This window comes from Crocodylus porosus, unplaced genomic scaffold (genome assembly GCF_001723895.1).
Source record: "Crocodylus porosus isolate Cpor-Errol unplaced genomic scaffold, CroPor_comp1, whole genome shotgun sequence".
NCBI classification, from domain to species: Eukaryota; Metazoa; Chordata; order Crocodylia; family Crocodylidae; genus Crocodylus; species Crocodylus porosus.
The window spans coordinates 64,916,208-64,935,281 of NW_017728943.1; the positions used below are offsets into that span (position 1 = coordinate 64,916,208).

General features: G+C 37.5%; 1 protein-coding gene across 6 annotated transcripts in view; it reads right to left on the bottom strand.

Annotated features, from left to right (window-relative positions):
- The window catches only part of ESRRG (estrogen related receptor gamma), a 520,671-nt gene that overhangs the window by 5,955 nt on the left and 495,642 nt on the right, over positions 1-19,074 (bottom strand). For all 6 annotated transcript variants that reach the window (XM_019549476.1, XM_019549478.1, XM_019549477.1 and 3 more), the window contains exon 6: positions 10,841-11,110. In XM_019549476.1, the coding sequence (XP_019405021.1) occupies positions 10,841-11,110 (270 nt within the window). The remainder of the gene's footprint in view (positions 1-10,840; positions 11,111-19,074) is intronic.

Sequence of the window (19,074 nt, forward strand, 5' to 3'; positions counted from 1 at the left end):
TTGTGCATGCTTAAAGCAGTGATGAGGCTGTAACCAGGACTAGAGCTGGCCTGCAGTAATTCCACCTACTTCTAATCCTACTCCGAAATTCTTGCTGCTCTGACTTCAGTTTTTGACTATTTAGCAAAGACTCCATTTTCAGATGGAGAAAAGATTAAGTAAAGCTTCTTTTGTTATTGTTTTGCTTTCTTAAGCAGATTCAGGCACCCAAAAGCTAATTTTACACAGCACCTTGTATCTGTTATAGCCTAAGAAAGACAGAACTACAGCCAATTTGGTTTTGGGACCTAGGTTTCACTATCCCTACTCAAACAAATAGTTTGGATGGCTGTAATGTGACTAGTAATTTTGTAACAGTCAATCTGGGTAGGTTTTATCAGTCAATTTTATCAGTCAATCTGGGTAGGTTTTAAATACCCTTTTGACTTAAAAGGCATTGTTTAAAAAACACAAGCCAAACAGGTAAATAAGAGGTTAAAAAGGATGGTCCATGTTTATTCTCAAAAGAAATGTGCAAATGGAAAAAAAAAGTTACAGCTTCTGCTCTAAAATAGACACTTAATTATATACAAGTTTGGATCATTTAGCACGTTTTATTGATTCTGATGACAGTTTATCTGTTAATTACACATAATGGAGTCCTATGGGGATTTTGCATGTTTAATAATTCTGGATCTTAGTGAATAGATTGTCCTAAGAAGCATGCAGTCAGATACGTACTGCAGAAACTGCAAGCTTCAGTTACTGTGCATCCGGGTGATCAGGTCTAGAAACATTAAACTGGGAAAAACAAAAACAAAAAATGTGGGGTAACAGAACTAGGGGTGGGGGGAAGGAAATGCAAGGGAATGTTGGCACTGGCCAAGGTTTTCCCATTCCCCACTTCTAATTTTTTTTTTTTTTTTTTAATAAAGAGATCAGCTTTTGCATTTTGTAGAACTAATGAAATTTACCTTTGACAATCAAAGGTGAATCCCTGATTTTTTTGTGTGTGTGTACTACAAATTAGGGGTTAATAAAAGCCCTTATGGGCATGCATATTTTGATGTTAATTATGTCTAGAGTAAATCTACTAAATTCAGCATCCATATACACACTCACTCTTCCTGCCCACCCACTGGACTCTAGTTGGAGTCATTTCTTTCCAAACACTTCCACTGCATTCTGTGGCCATATTTGGAAGATGATGTATGAGCTGTGGATAATGGTTCTTGTGACAGATCAGAGCTGCTGTATGCAAGAGAAATGGCTTCCTGCAGAAATTTTCAGCTGCAGAAAGGCAGCAACATATTCTGACCATGAAGGTTTGTCAGTTTGCACCCTCTACAAAATTGTCTAGATAAAGTGAGCAGATGTTTGTTCCAGGCAGTTGCTAAGAAATTTGAAAGTTCAAAGATCAAAATTTCACTGGGTGCATCTACATGTACAATTAATGCTAAACAATAAACTCCAGTGCATATTGCAGTGGAGTGTATTGCTCCCGGGCACCGTGTTCACACATGCACTCTGGACCGCAGCACACTGAGCCAGGTCAGAACAGCCCTGGCTGGCAAGGGGCCCATGGAGTCAGCCTGCCAGCCCAGGGCTGCTCTGACCTGGCTCAGCATGCTGCAGAGGGGTTGGCTAGGGCATGAGGATGCTTCACTGTGGGGCTAGCCAGCAGGCAGCCCTTGCACTGAAGCACCCTCATGTCCCAGCCAGCCCCGTCAGTGCCTAAAAGTGCATTGCTGCACAGTAAATAATGCCACCACAGGATACTACTTCTATTTACAAGTACTAACCTACGGTGCTGTTTATTAGTTTACTGTGACCTAATAGGGCCACATGTGTCAATGTGGAGACTTTACTGCAGAGCTAATAGGGCAGCTCCGCAGTAAACATCTTGTGTAGATGTGCTCAGTGTGTTGTGCTGGTTTTCACTAAAATCAGCTCTATAGACGTGTAAAAGTTCAGATGAGAATTCAGCCATTTAACTTTGACTAACACATATACATACAGAGATGGAAAGTAAAGAAGAATCTATGATGTGGCATAGCTTTTGAATCCTGGATTCTCAAAAGAGAAGTATTTTCTTGTGGCTGCCTTCCCCTTCCATCAGGGAACATCTAACATCCCTGTAGTAATGATAGAATTTACTTATATGAAACAGTAATAGCAATTAAGTGTTTAAAGTATTTTTGCTGTTTTAATTCTGTTCAGAGCTGGAAACAAAATGACCAGCCAGCTCTCCACAGGCCACATGCATGTACTCTATACGCTGGCTTGATTCATGGACATCAGTTTGGGAACCTGTGCCCTTTGGAGATATATTGTAGTTTGTCAAGTAAATGACATGAGAACAAATAGCAGAGAGAGATAGGCTCACAAACAGTGATTAAGAGTTCAAGCTATTCTTTAAAGACTGTGATTTAGCTTGATTTTTTAAAAATCATTTAATCAAATTACTATGATAAATTAACTTCCTATTTACAGAAAAGATTCAAACTCATTTCAGCTTTACTCATTCTAGGGTCTGTTAATGCTTAAATGCAAACTCACTAAATCTGTGCTATTTAATTAGACCACGATTCAGCTGGCAGACTGCTCAGAAAAACAGTAATCTCTACTAAGATCCTTCTTCAACTTCTAATCTTGCAGTTTGGAGTGCCAACCCAGTCCTGATATTAAATAAATCTTAATCGTGCTAGTATTTGTTTTGTTTTTTTTAAATAAGGAAGAAAGTCCAAAGTGCTGAACTAGCCAAAATAAAAACTTAAAAGAAGCTTCAAACAACTATAAACTGTCAGCTTCAGAGATGATAGATAAACCCAGAAGCAGATGAATTTAGTTTTCATATACCATGCCCACACTAGGAAATGATGGGGAAGTCAACAAGCATTCATAAAATTTAACATAAAACCATCTTTCCAGAGAAAAAAGAAATAATTATCATATAAAATGCAATCAGATGTTAAACAAAACTGTTTTAAATGCTCTGCCTATTCCAGGAAAGTTACTCTGCAAGTAAGATTTTAAACAATTATTTCCCTCATAGGTAGCCAGTATAATTTACAGTTACCATTCTAAAAGGGACTGTCCAGAAGAAATCTACACCTAGATGTGGGATGCTTTCAAATCAGTGTCTAGTTTAACAATGAAATTAAATAGGGACAGGAAGAAACACTCTCATTCGGAAGTAAGCAAGATTTGATCTTAAATGTCCTGAAAAAAAGCAGCCCAGCTTGGTGAAATTGAAGATTTCAAGAGCCAAGCACAGGAACTCACTGATATACCAAACACTACATGCTGCTGAGAGCAGGGGTTTCAGGGTTGGACTGGGGAAAGATGTAGTTGATCGGTGTTGCAAATGGGAGAGCGTAAAATCAACAAAATTAGGGCATTGGCTCATTGAGCTCTGCCCTGAGGATCGTTTTATCCATGTACATACTTTGTTTCCCTATTGCACCATGGGAAAAGAGAATTCAAACTCTTTTAATCAGCTGCAGGGAAACCTGGATGATTATATCTTTGTGCAGAAATGAGAGGAAACTAGGCTTTTTCTTTGAGGAGAACACCACAAAGTTTAGACAGAAACTCAGATTGCATCTGCTTCATTTAGAATCCTGCTTCATTTTAACCACAGAAAACAAACACCTAACCACCCAGGAATACTATGGGATACTTCACAAAGGGTGAAAAACAGGAAACAATTGGAATATACCTGAAAGAAAAGGAAGGGGGCTCCTTCTACTGGTGCCTTGCAGGAAGTTAAGAAGGGTGTATTCTATATCTTTTATGCATTTAATATCACTAGGAACATAACATGGAAGAAATAAAATCCATGGGTCTCAAATGAAGAACTGCTCCATGGCAGAATACAGAGAGCAAAAAAAAAAAAAAAATTAGAATGACTCCAGTAGCAGAGGGTAGGCAGCAGTGAACAGAAACAGGCAGATGTTAATAGGAAGTGGTTTAAAGGTAACCACTTGTAAGTAGCAAAAACATAGTTGTGGTCTCTGACTTGTGGTCTCTCGCTAGTATTTTTCTGTAGTCAAAACCTAAGTGAAAGCTATGAGCCAGCATTGTCAGAGGGTTGCCTTATGTGTAATGAGGGGTACCTTGGATATAAAAAGGTTCACAAGTCAAAAATGGATCCAATCAAGTTGAGCACTTGTGAGATCCTGAATGAACTAGATAAGATCAAGAACAAGAAAACCAGTAATTATAATGGTTTTAAATAAGTTTTGGACAGCAGGATCCAAACCTGGATTTTTTCTTCAAGACGAATTTGGTCATCTGCCTTTATTCTCTAGTTGACATTAATGAAGCAAAAACACCCCATGAATTACCACCATTTGCAGTGGTAGTACTCAGGGATGTTTTATTTTGAAACTGAAGAACTGCTGTTCATCTTGGCTGAAATGCACACCAGATTTGCATGTAGAGACTTGTAATTTTGCAAAGCGCCTCTCCATACTGTTTCACTCCAGCTATGCATGACTTGTACAACTCTACAATATTAAAACATAAAGTTTCTAAGATGGAAACAGTACAGATAAGTAAGATGGAAATACTAGATCAGACTCAGATTTGATTCCTGGTTTCCTTATTAGATATTGGACCCCTAGCCAAGTCAAGAATCTAAGGGTGTGAACAAGTGTTAAGCTGGGAGCTGTGTGGGGAGCCCAATGTTAGTAACATGGGGGGGGGGAATGGGATAGGGGAAAGGTTGCAGGGTCCAGGGGGAGGGGAATTGGCAGGTTTAGCAGGGTTGGTAGGTCCTGCTGGGGGTGCTGTCTGGTCAAGGCGGAGCTAAAGATAGCCCAGTCAGGGTTGGGGGGGTGAGATTAGCACAGCCCTAGGGCTGGGGCAAGTGCCTTGGTTTTCCCAGACCTAAAGCTGTGCTGCAAATCTGTACAGGCATTCAGAAGACTGAATGAATCCTTTCTTAGATCAAGCCAAACCTTTCTCAATCTAAGTTAGCATACCTCCTGAAGGCCTGCACAACTGGGCATTTAGATCGACCTAGCCCTTGTTAGGTAAATCTAAATGTAATGCATGTACATACCCTAAATCACTAATACCCTGCTCCAGGAATGCACCTAAAAACATTTCATTCCACTCCTAATGAGGAATTAAGCAGATGCCTAATTTTGAGGCCATGTGTAAACAATCTTCTTAAAACAAATCTTTTCTAGAATCAGAGTCCTAATGCTGGACATAAGAATGTACACAAGTAGAATACTTTCTACAATTTAAAGTACATGGCAGAAGTAGTCTGAAGCTAGGTATACTTTCAGTACACTAGAAGTAGGGAGACTATTTCAATCAGAATATATATTGGAATTTAGAAAGGAACAAATGAAGAGATACCTAGAGACTTTGAACAGTAGCACCCAGAAAAAGGTGGCTACAGCATACAGAATAAACAGAAAGAAATTAGAATTTCAGTGAACATGGAGGCTATTCCAGCATACAATGACCTGGTTTACTTTTAGGAAAAAACATGAAAGCTGAACCTAACACCGTTGATGAACAGCAGGCAGAATTATTTTATTGTAACAATCAATGAATAAAAACAAGTCCAAGAAACACCTCAGTTTATTCCAGGAGGCCAGCAGGATTGACAGTGTAATAAAAAACAGTATGTTTAAGATTACGATAAATTAAAAATGGGCAAATTGTCTTTTCTTGTCCCTAAATCTGCTTACATTCCACTAGGATGGGTGGGAAGAATAATGAATCTGTAGACAATTCAGCAATGCAGAATGAATTGGATAATGCAAAAACTTTGAACACATACCAAGAGGAAATAGCAAGGCCCAGAAGATAAGGAAGTTGCAAGACAGAATAACAGGGCAAGATATCAAAGGAAAGACATAGCTGGTTGGATAACATTAAGAGTCCTATTCCTCCTATGAATGAACCAAGTATCACTGTAACAGTGAGAAAGAGCTACTGTATTCTGCAGTAAAAATAGAGTGAATAACCAAGTGTATTCACAATGGTGTTGGTGCCACCATGGTTAATGTAACTGTTTTTAATTGGTTGATCTGGGTTTACTTCGTGGCCAACAGGCATGGCTGATAGGGTCTAGCTAAGGCAGTGGCACTAAGGAACTTGATACTATTACCAGTTCTGGCATAGAGTTGCTCTGAGCACTTCATCTCTTGTTACCTCCTGTTCATAGTGTATACAATGGGAATAATATCTGTCTAAATTCACAAGTAAGAAAACACTTGTTTTAGGTGCTTAGGTGATAATTTGGGTTCCAGAGAAGAATCTACTTAATAAAATACCAGCAGGTAGGGTAAAAAGCAACATGTCTAAAAAAATCTGGATGTCATGTATATGATAATAATTAAAAAAAAAACCCGCCTGGGACAGGAACATATGACAATCTTTCCTATATTTGTGTTTTGGACATATGTCAGACATTCTACAGCATAAAAGGAAAGAAGCTAATTCCTTTTGCTGCTTATATTAGCCACAAGATATATTTGTACATATTGATGATACCATTGCAGATGCATATGTATGAATTCTAACACTAACATGATCTAGAAATAATACCATGCATTAAATTACCCACCAAAGATGGCATCCCTACAAACTAGATACACTCTATTACAATATACCATATATCAGAGTCTGTATTGGCAAGAAAGAAAATATAGATCCCATGGAAGACGCAGTTTGTGTGGTTCTGCCAATAACATTTACATGAAAGCACTATTTCACAGCAGCAATATCTCATTGCTCTGAGTACAAAATTGCGGGGAAGGAAAAGCAACTTATATTGCCAGTATGGGCCAAATTTGCCAATGGCCTAAGTGGGAGGTTTACTTAATTGATGTCTGTCCTGTATTTCAGTGCACTCTGACAGACGAGAGAATTCCTGATTCTGTCTCCTTGGGTATATTATGCAGATAAGTGTCCGCAATGCAGAGCAGAGAAAGTCTTTCTGTTGCTTAAGGCGGTGAAGCTCTGACTGAGGGCTGGGGCTTAGGGTCAAATTTTTACCTAAACTTGGGCCGAGAGTAGTCAGTTTTCATCACCCACAACTGGGCCAGATTTTCTGTGACTTCAAGCTTCATTTATGCACCTAAAAAGGGCCCAGATTTTCAAGCATTCTAAGCTCTTTGGAAAACCTGACCATTTGCTCCAGTACCTAAATAGAAGCTGAACTATCTGGAAAAATCTGGCACTATTCATGGATGCTGAGTTCTTTAGAAAACTCTGTGCTACAGGAATAAACTGGTCTTTACTGAATAAGCAGTTCCAAAAAAGACTGCTCACCTGCATCTCTCTGCTTAGTATTACCTAATCAATATAGGACAGCACTTTGTAATAACACAGAGAGATGAGCGGGTCACCTTCTACATATGTGCACACACACACTCACATACTTTCTGTAGACATTTCATCTATGCCTGAGGAAGTAATTGGTGCATGCATGCTTTGGAAAATGCTCAAAGTTGTTTTTCTGTGTGAATAAACAGAGTGCTTATTGGTACCATATTGTTTCATTTGGGCAGTGCATAACTGCTTGTCTGCTTTTATGTCTGGCTGGGAAGTTGTGAGGAAAAAAGGAAGGAAAGGGAAAAAAAAAAGTAATATTGACAGGACAACCATTACCAGTGAGTCACTTTGCTGGTATTCAAGCATAAAGAGTGCATTAATTATTATTGAATCAAGCCAGATGTTTAAAACTAAGCTGATAATTTAGATAAATCTCATACTAAGCACTGCAGATCAAAAATGAACTACTGCAATCATGTCTCTATATATTTCCCTGTACACAGGTTGCCAGTATAAACTGCACAACCACTTACGCTATTATGTAGATATATAAGCTTTGCAGACTTTCAGTAAACTCTTATTTCATCCACAACTAAATGTTATTTAGTACGAAGTCTAGAAAATTAATAATAAGCAAACTTACTGGGGCCAACATGTAAAAGTGAAATGTTGCTAATCATTACCTCAGTATGCTACCTTCCCACTACTTTTAGAGAGAAGATGGGAAAGGGTAATTCAGATATTATCGTGTAGACAATGCTTAAGCATATCCTAGAAGACCTTAATATTTAAATATATATGTATTTCAAGCTATTTCATTTTGTTGAAAAAAACAAAGAACCTTATGGTATTTATTTAAACAGAATTCAATCAAGATTAAAGCAATCTACTGTACCTTTCTTGATGCCGGAGAATACCAGCAATGAAAACAATATAACATTATATCATAAATCACTAATGCAAACACAATGTCAGAAGCCCCCCCACCTTGTTAACTGTATATACCAGAGTTAATAGGATACTTTTATGAGAAAAAAACTGATCACACAAAAAGTGTATAAAAGCTGTAAGATTTCTCACTGCATGTGATCCTTTTTCCCTCCTACAGATATAAAATGAGTCTGTTAATTTTAAGCTGAGAAAATAAATCCCCAAGCAAAGTGAGAAATGTTTGAAGGAAAAGATGTGACAACAACAAAATATGTTTTAAACCAAATGACTAAATAATGATTTTCAGAGTCCTATTTTAGACCCCACTCACATTAATCAAATTAATGTAACACTGAATTACCTTCCTATTTTTTATCTGAAAAAGATCATACTGGTGTTTTAGTGGAATGTGCAGCCTCTGATTATTTAAAAGGGAGGTTATAGTTCTGCAGAGGCAAGTTCACTTGTATATATGAGTACAATGATTGGTAGAAGTCAGATATCTAACAACCCGAGTTGTATGTGCAAACTTAAACTGAAATCTTTAATGCTAGCAATGGAAACATTCTGGTAAAACAATGCCAAGTTGGTGTAAGGTAGCTGTCTTGTATCTCATTCCATTAGTTTAGGTTAAAATCAACATATGATTTAATTAACGTAAGGGGAGGAGGAGTTTTCATTTTAACATACTTTGAATTTAATACATTAAACCATATTTATCACTGACATTATCCTAGTTATAATTTACGTTTAAGTTTATAGGAATTGCAAACAATTAAGATACAGATTATTTTGGCTCATTATATGTAGAACATACTATTAGACTTTCTTTTAAATAATGCCTTATAGAGTCATCCGTTACTACTCGCTACCATCGGAAAAAAAGAGATACTTAGCTTCTTACCCTTCTCCTTTTCTCTTTCTTATGTAAGCTTTAGAAATGTTTCTTGTGCAAATAGTTTTATATTTGCAAATTAAAAAGCACAGTACAAACAGTACAAAACTGTTCAGTTTAGACTTCTAAAATGTGATAATTTTGATATTCTGTCCATTGAATATAATCTTAGGAAATGCTTTTCCTGTAAGTGAGAAGTATTTTGAACTTTCCATGCTTTGCTCAAAAATAAATCCGGTTCCAAGAAAAAAAAAGAAAGATGGATTTTGGTCACTGAGTGGTACATCATAATTACTGTATCTAGGTTAAAAATAAAAGGCTATATTAAATTAAGAAGATGCAATCACAGGAATGGAGCGTATTTTGCAGAGAAATGAACAGCACTTTTTGTTTTGCATGTTTTTGAATTATATTTCCTATTAAAAATGCCAAGTGCTAAATCATATCATAAAGACAAACAGAAAAGTACAACTTCATTGTTGAAAACAATTTCCCTCCTATCAATCTGAGGATTTGTGCATCAATATTGTAGATGAACTGTTAATTACAAAATCAATTAAAAAATTATTTCTAAAAACAGTCACGCGTCCTGGCTCTCAGGGGGGCAATTTGGGCAGAAGGTCTCATCTCACTAGGACCGCGCCAAATCACAAGTCGTCATCCACAAGTAAGCAAAAGCAATCTGGTTTTTCATTTTTCAGCGCGGCTGAGCCCAGCCTGAGATTGATCGTCACATATGGCCCCAGAAAACAAACTGTCAATACCTTGAATGCTGCAGAATTTGAACAAATAGCCGTCCGCCCATTCAAGCCACTCATTGCATCCCATTTAACAGATTTTATTGACAGTTTCCTTCTTGTAATTAAAGGGAAAACTACTGGCCAGCAACCAAGATAAAGTTCAAAGATAGGGTCAAAACAAAAGCAGATGGAGGGGCACGGTGTGACTGTCAATGGTACATAGCATCAGAGCATGTTATTGACACACAGGTATCTAATGATCGGCACGTCATTAAAGAGGGATCTATCGTGAACTTTATGCAAATGCTAAAAGGGACTTAAGACCACAATAAAGCATTAAGGAGACACAAAAGGAAAAACAACAAAGCACCAACGATTTTTACTTATCAGACACTGTTCACTGCTTCAGCACTTTTAAGTTCAAATGTGGAGAAAAATACTTTCTGCAATTCTTAACCCATTCTGCACAAGTAATATATTTTAGTGAAACTTTAGTATAAAATAGGGGATCCATACAGTGAAGTGTAGTCCCTTATAGATTAAACAGGGATTTCCCTCCTTTGCACGTACCCTGGGTTCACTTTACCAATATGTTTAGTAGCTGTATTTAAGGAAAGCATATATTCCATATAATCTTGCTTCCATCCATTCAATTTAAGTAAAATGATTAGACTTATCTGGATTATGAAATGGATTTGGTAGAACAACATCTATATTCATTTGAAAGGATCTTTGCTTGTATAATACCTTCCATATTATCCAGTGTATTATTTTTACTGCATTAGTAATATGTTCTACTGCTTAAAACTGTAAAAATCTTCCTTAATTTGAATTGCATTTTTGCAGCCTTTTAGCAGAAGACCCACGGTCACCTAAGCTCTGATTAACAATTAATTATTCCTAAAACATAGTGAGATCAACCATACAGAAGGTATTATTGGAATGAAAAGGTGACATGAAAAAAATGTAGTAACCGTCATGCCAATCTGCCAACCTGAATTAGCAAGCGCTATAGCTTTGAGGGTGACAAACTCTTCTTTCTCCAGCTTCATGCTCTTGTATTTCTTTACCAGCTGCAGGATGGCGTTGTTGAGGTCAAGAAGGCCTGCCAATTTGGACTGCTCTTCATCCATTATATAATCTTCAGCATAGACAAGCTCATCTTCAAAAGACAGTGATCGGTACACAACACCCAGAATCAAAATCTCCATCCAAGCACTCTGCAGAAGGCTCATCTGGTCAGCCAGAGACAAAGTGGAGAAACCTATAAAGTGCAAGGAAAAATATTAAACAGGTGTTGACGCATCAAATCTCTGCATCATAACAAGAATTTTCTGTCATTTTGTTTTTAGGGAAATTACCGATTGGTACAAATGCATTCCACAAATTTCCCTGCCTCTTTGAGATCAGTCAGCATAGAATTAAAGGGCTTCTATTCAAGGTAAAAGTTAAAAACCAGCCTGAATCTGTAGGCATTTTCTGCAGGAGTTACAGTAATTTGGGAAGTTATAACTGCAGCATAGAATGGCTTGCACATTCTTTCCTTAGTAGAAACGTTCTAAAATCTAATGCTACGTGGCTGTGATCTGATGTCATCTAACAAGTAAGATAATAAAAAGCTTTGGTCCAAAGGGCTTTTGTAAGCAGACTCTTGGCTCTGTTCATCGGTGCTGTAAAGAGAATGAAGCAATGATGTCAGAGGTCCCCTTTAAGCCAAGGAGGAAATTTTCGATAAAAACTTTTTTTAAGAGGGAAGATTGGATGCCTTAATAGAATTAAGGTGATTATCACAATGAACAAAGTGCTCTTTGAACTTCAACCTCAGCAGAAAGAGAAGTAAGACCTACTCTCTTCAGAAAAAGACGCTAATTACTTCTGTAATGGCTTCTGCCTCTACTATGCTTGCTGAAATAACAGGATGGCACATTAAAGTGCCAAGTGAATAGTAATCACACCATCATTTTTGTGAGGGAGAGAGAAAATTTAATAATGCCTCTTAATAAATTTAAGTTTTGCTTTCCTTTTTTCTGCTCTCTTTTTTAATAGGATCACTAGGGGCAAGCATCTTTACTGTCTTACCTTTTCAGGATCTTGTTTACAGTAGCTCTTCATTTATTATATCAAACTGCTAATATCCCCAATCACATTAGGAGGTACAGAACAATATGGGAGAGGAAGTGATTTCCTGGCCTGTTGGTGAAATGTAGTAGTTTGCCAGTTGGCACCATCAACCACAAGTACTTAATAAAATCATCAAAGGGGATTAGTCAAGCTTTTCTTGAGGGGGTCTTAAGACATGTCTGAAGCTTTCATGTAGTTGTTTATGGAGCTGCTCACATGTTCTTTGACAGGGTTCCCGCAGCAAAAACAGTCTTTTTGTTATTCAATTATACCTCAATGCATTGCTCCTGTTTTGAAAGTCTGGAGTAAGGATATAACAGACACGGGCAAATCTACACAGGCATTCGCTGCAAACAAGATTCTCTCTCTTGTACTAAGGGAGGGAAATATTACTTTTCTTTCAAAATAATGTATCCAAAGCTGTAAGCATCAACAAGGCTGAAACACAAAACTGGTTGCACGCTCTCTTTTATTTGTTTTTATTTGTTCATACTGCCTCTCTTGCCCTGCAACAGAACAGTAGTTCCCTGCCTTCCAAATAAAACCACCCAGAACTGAGCTAACCACCGCCACAACAAACCCCCCCTAAAAAAGTGACACTGGAAAAAATCATGTCTATGATTAAAATAAATAAGAAGGAAACAGGAAAGAAATAATCATCTGTAAGGTTTATAAGGAGGAATGGATGCGTTCAATTAGCTGCTGTGTTTCTGTTCCTCTCCCTCATCTCAAGAACCAGTTTTTCTGCAGCAGCAGATGGACAGAGAATGTAGCCTGCAGCACTGTCCTGTGACAGCCCTATTCTCCCTCCCAGACACTGCTGTTAGTAAATAGATTTACACATTCTCCAATCTCCACACATCTTTCTGCCGAATAATTAAAAGCAGGATGATTAGTTTATTGAGTGGAAGGAGGAACTTTTTTATTGAGGTCCATCCACGATTTTATCAGGGCCAGCACTTTTACGGTTGTCATGAGGGTGCAGGCATCCAATTTTTCTTATCTGCCTGATTAATACAAACGCTGTTTCAGGACGCATTAATTAACAGATACAAATCTACGTTCTCATGGAAGGATCAATACAGAGAAGAAAAGAGGCATCAATGTGAATTTAGTGCTGATGATGGAGAAGGCACTCTATTGACATTTACGTGCATGGAAACTTTAAAGTTGCAGTAGAGCCCTTTTGTCCCTGTGATTTACAAATTAACAATTTTTCAGCCATAACAATGTTTCACACACTTCTGAGGAGTTTAATTAAGCAAAAAGCAATAAAATCAGTTTTGATTTTTGTTTAAAAGTTGAACTCATAATTTGTCTCCTTTCTATTTTTCTGAAACCCCCTCAACTTTCTTCTTGTATGTACTTATCTCATTTTGCACTGAGTTTTTACAAATTACTGAATGTTTCAGGACCACATTTATCATGTGCTTCAATCAGAGGAAGTCACATCCACCCTGTACAGAAAAAAAGTAGGATACCGCTTGCGATTTACTGTACTGTATGTTGTTAACAAAAATTTCACAGGAGAAGCTTAAAAATCATTGACACTGTTGAAACTGACAACTTTAAAAAACACAGTAATATATTAAATAAATATAACATAATTAATATATATTTACTGTATATTATATGTGTGTGTCTATATATATACACATATAATTAGAAAACAGGAACACATTGTGGTTTACAGTTTTGTGTGTGTGTGTTTGTGCATGTGCAGGTACATGTGTAGTCATTTCCTTCTCTATTAGAGGCAACTTTCTCTGTGAGGCCTACTCAGTGAAAGCATGCTTTAACTCTTAAGGACATTCCTCATGGGAAAGCATCATGTTGTAATTAACCTTTTTTCCTTTTTGTCAGAAAATGTGGAAAGCAAGTGGTGTGTTTATAACACAACTGTCCTTCTGTTATATCCCAACACAATACAATGAGAGTAATGGCTATGTAGGAATACATATTTACATACTGAGATATTTTTAAATTGAGAACCTTATTCCTTATTTCTTCTCAAACTTTTGATCTGATCCTGTTAACTTTACCCATGTGACCTTTCTGTTTGTATTACAACTCTAATGGTATCAAGGTAATGAAGCAAAAGGACCAGTTTGGAAATACACAAGCAACTTCAGTGAAAACATATTTAAAATCTCGTATTTAAAACTATTTTTATTGGTGTGGTGATGACACTACTATCAAATCAAAATGATAATAATTAAATACCTGAGGCACTTTCATTAAAAATACTAAGTTAAACTAATAACCCAAATAATAATTTTTCCAAGTAGAAACTAATATTAAATTGCTGCATCAATTGCTTTTTTCTGACAAGTCAATATTTTCTAATGAAAATTTATTTGAAAAGAGACCTCCAAACTATGTGTTAAACACATTTCCAGCTATCTGGACTAATTAAATGCTTCCAGCTCATAACAGTGAGCTCTTTTCACACAGACATAAGTTGTTGCATTATAGAGTGCATTGCACAGCTCCTTAATCCCCGGTGTTTGACAGGTCATGGATTTAAATGCACATTCATATCGTGGTGCTTTTTCCTCCCCGCTTAGCATGTACTATTCCACGTACATTGGTGATGACTTTGATTTCTCTTCATCCCCTGCCCCAACTTGGTGCCATTTAATGTATCTCAGGCATTTGCTAGCAGAATGACTCTGTACCTTGACCTGCAGTTAAATAGCATGCTTATCTGCAGTACAGTGTGCTCCAAATAAACCAGATGACAGTTTGGAATAACGTCATTTGGACGGATTGAAAAGCTTCTCAAGAGTCAGGTACCCCTGAGGTAATAAGCTTGAAGGAAGCATGTTTTGTGCCAACCCTCCTGCCATCTTCTTCTAGACGCTCATGTGCTTGACAATGATGCCATGGGCACTTGTCAAGTTTTTTTTTTTTTTTTTGCCTAGCAAACTGATGCACTTTGCAGTCAACTTACAAAAAAGGCTAAGCATTTGAAAGTGTGAAGGGCAAAAAATATCTGACGGCTAGTCTTCAAAAATACACTTTCATTTCAGAAAGCATAAATGTTTATTTCCTGAGCTGAGTGTTGACAGAAGTAGGCTGCAGCACAGGCATATGAATTTAACCCCTAGTAGGCATTCTGTTCAGCGCTGTTTTCATAAAGCTGAATGTGAATTTACAGGGTGTCTTGTAATATCAGTTAACAATGCTGATTTCCTGGCCACGTTCCTCCCCCCACCACCACCCTCTTTTTTTTTTTCTTTTTTTGAAGGGGAATTATAACATTGCTCTCACTAAACATTCGACCCTTTTCCACAAACAGTGCATCACACTCAAATTGTAATTATCCCGTAAGGACTTACTGAGATCACTAAAAGTGTACTGAGAGAAGGTTGACTGAGCAACTTAACATATGCTTGATTTTTTTTTTCTTTCACATACCGATAAACTCAATGCTTACACTAAGTCAGAAATACAGGTAACAAAGGTCTTACTGGTTTTATTACGTGAACATATATCAAAGAGCCAAACTGTGCTGTCTGTAGTGTTAGGTGAGCCACACTCATTTAGCAGTCTCGTAAATGAGGCTATTTAGACCGCTGCTCTCTTCAAATATCAGCACATGCACCACTTGCTTTCTATTTTACATTGCACACATCTTCATGCTAAACAGGGAAATCTTTTATATTCCTGAAGACCCTTTTCTCTACTTCATTAAGATGGACTTTATGGACACTAACTCACTAGGGGCTAGAGTGAAGCAGCTGCAGATGGTCAAGTGACAAAGCAAGATCTGTAGCAGCATACACATAGTGCTATGAAAACTCTTACAAAAAGAGTGGCTACAGTTATGCCTGCTATTATTGTCAGCACTGAATATTTGATGCCCTAAATCTGGCTGCTCCTTTAACACACTTTCCTTGTGCTTCACATTAAACTAGCTTTATTACCTCTCTAATATGTGTTTCTAAATCAGAATTTTTATCATATTGGCTATGAAATAACTGACAAATCTGGAAGTCGCTCATGTTTTGAGATAATCAGGCCCCATTTATTTAACCATTTGTTTCAGTGTTTGCTGGGTCTGTGAGCAAAACGTTACTCAAGCTTTCATTGGTTTTATACTTCAAATATCTTAATTTACATTTCTTATAATCAAAGCTGTGCTTGAAAATGACATGTTCAGTAGTGTGTTGCAGATTCAATATATTTACACAGTTGAAATATCAGAGTTGGGTTTTTAAATTATTTACACTTAATTTTGATAGATTAACTTCCTTCTAAATGTTTTATATGTACTGATGTTTCCAGTGCAATTTCCTCGTTTCAAAAATAATGTATGTTCACCACTGGCTGAAAGAATAAAGCTAAAGTGTTCAGTGCTTGGGTTTCTGCCCTTTTTTATATCAGAGCACAGTATTTTATCTACAGACTTGGGAAATCCAAATGTCTCTCTCTGGTGCAAAAGTGTAAATCTGAAGTTACTCCACCTCATTCTGAGATAGGAATCAGGCTATGTGTATTTTCAGATTCACTATTCTAAAATTGATGCCCTTTCTTCTCTTGCCTAGATTCACTCTACAGCTTTAACTGGCTTTTGTGGAGGTAGACCATAGCAAAGAGCTCCAACCATGACATTTCTGCTCTGGGTACAGGAAATTTTCTAAACATGAATATGCATCACATTGACTTCAACTTTAATTTGTCTGTTCTCCTTGTGGAAATCCAAAGGAGAGCAAGAAGTACTAAAACAATCACTTAAACATAGCATAACCAACTAATACTTGAAACAGAGGCTTTAAAGGTACATTCAAGCCTGGATGTATTCCTGACCTTAGGCTACAACATGCATTTTATTTTATAACCCAGCCAATGTTTATTTTAAAACACACCTATTTATCCCCCTATATGCAGAAAAATACCCAAACCCATAAACAGGTCAGCTCTTCAGCAGATCATTAAGATACAGTACTTTAACTATCTGAGGCCACAAATGTATTTTATCAATTTAGTAGAAAATGTTCCAGTTCCAGTAGCTTCTAAGGATTTTTAAGGTTGAATATGTGTTCCTCCAGTACGTGCTCCCCAGCTGAAAATATCTGTCAGATCTGTTTGTTTCATGGCAGTCTCCAATACTAATCCTTGAGGTTAAGAGCAAGCACCTGCAGGTGGTACCACAGCACGGTGAAGTGTAACAACAGTTGAAGATTTTTTGCATGGCAAATATCAGGTAGAACAACTAAAGGCACCAACTTGTCAAGGCTCTTCAATCAGAGACCAGGTAAACAAGCATAAAGTAAGACAGGCTCAAACAAAACAGCCAAAGGCTGCACTGCCTTCTGCATTCAACTTTCATGACCCCCCCAATTTGATGTGTCACAGTTCAATTTTACGTTAGGGAAGCAAGTTTTATCACTGGGGACAAATGACTTTGGTAGAGAGCAAAAAGACAAAAAAAAAACAGTTTGTCCAAATGATACTTTGCTCTCGGGGAGAACTGTGAGACTCTCTTTCATTCATGTGAGGGGGATCACTGATGCTCTCTGGAGGAAGTACTAGTTTTGGCATCTGTAAGCTCAGATCCTGTTCTGACAACACCATTCATCTCACCACGCGGGTCAGAAGCTATACTGTCTGCACTAAGAATTCTGACTGCCATCTGTTAGTTGTATCACAGCAACATGGACATCAGATAGATTTAATACACAGGCCTGGCTGGGTGTCATTTAGGCCCCCTAAGAAAGACACCTTGCATTTACAAAGTTCAATGATACACTTGGACCAGCCTTGCTTATTTTCCTATTTCTTATTTAATTCTACATCTAACCTGCTACCTTTATCTAGATAAGATCTTATAAAATATAAATGTTAGTTTATATATATATATATAAAATATATACATTTATACTTTATAAGATCTTACCTAAACAAAGATAGCAGAATGAATATATATAAAACAGAGAAAAATGCTGACCATAAGCACTTTTCAAATAAACCCTACTGATAGGATGGCAAGCGCCACACAGCAGATTGAGAAACCCTGGGCTTTTATCACAATCCTACTTTCATCTCACTGAAACAACAACAGATAGATGGCATGGCAATAAAAATGCATTCACACTGCATGTCCATCTCAATCCATTAAGAACAATGGATTCTCACTAAGCAAATATTCGCTTGTCAGAAGTATTTGCAACACTGGATTCATTCAGCAGGACTAAGTAAGTGAGGTTCACAGCAATTTAAAAGCAGCAAATTAGACATTTACAAACAGTGAAGATGCTGCTTGTCTAGCGTGACCTTTCAGTCAGGCTGTACAAGAAGGTGTTAATGCAATTTAAATGCCAGTTAGAAATATTTCAGTTTTGTCTTTACCCTGTATCAAACCTTACATGATAATTCTAAAGAGGAACAATTTAAGCATGTCATTTCTTCACAAGAAAAGCTGCATCCCTCTTGTAACCTGATATATTTGAAACTGGTTTATTACTTCAAATCACATTTATGTCCCCAAGCCAAAAGAAACATATCTATCAATCAACTATCTATCTATCATTTCCAGTTACAGTACTAGTTCTTGAGAGTTTCTGTAAAAACAGCAGTGTAAAAAAAGCTTGAAAATGTCATGGATAAGGAACTTCTTTCTGACTTCACACCACCATTTGCACCTGCTAAAATTTAACCAGGAAACAAATTAAATAAACAGCAACTTAGTCATAATGGTCGTGCAAACAGATTTGGTAAGACATTAATATATGGCATTCTCTTTGGTGGCGGTTCAATGTGCAGAGGACTTGCAGTATTTGACTCTATTTCATTCACTTGAAATTTTACAGCATATTATCATTATTATTCTTTCTTTGCCTCCATTTTCCTGAACAGGGACCCCGCACCGGGCCCCCCTCAGGCCCCAGGGGAAGCGCACCTAGGTCAAGGGTCGGGGAGGATCTAGTCAGGGAACTTCTGGAGGGACTGGATGTATTTAAATCAGCTGGTCCAAACGATCCCCACCCCAGAGTGATGAGGAAATTGGCTGAGGTCATTGCGGGACCCCTGCCATGGCTGTACGAGCACTCGTGGTGCTCTGGTGTGGTGCCAGAGGACTGGAAGAGGGCCAATGTGGTTCCC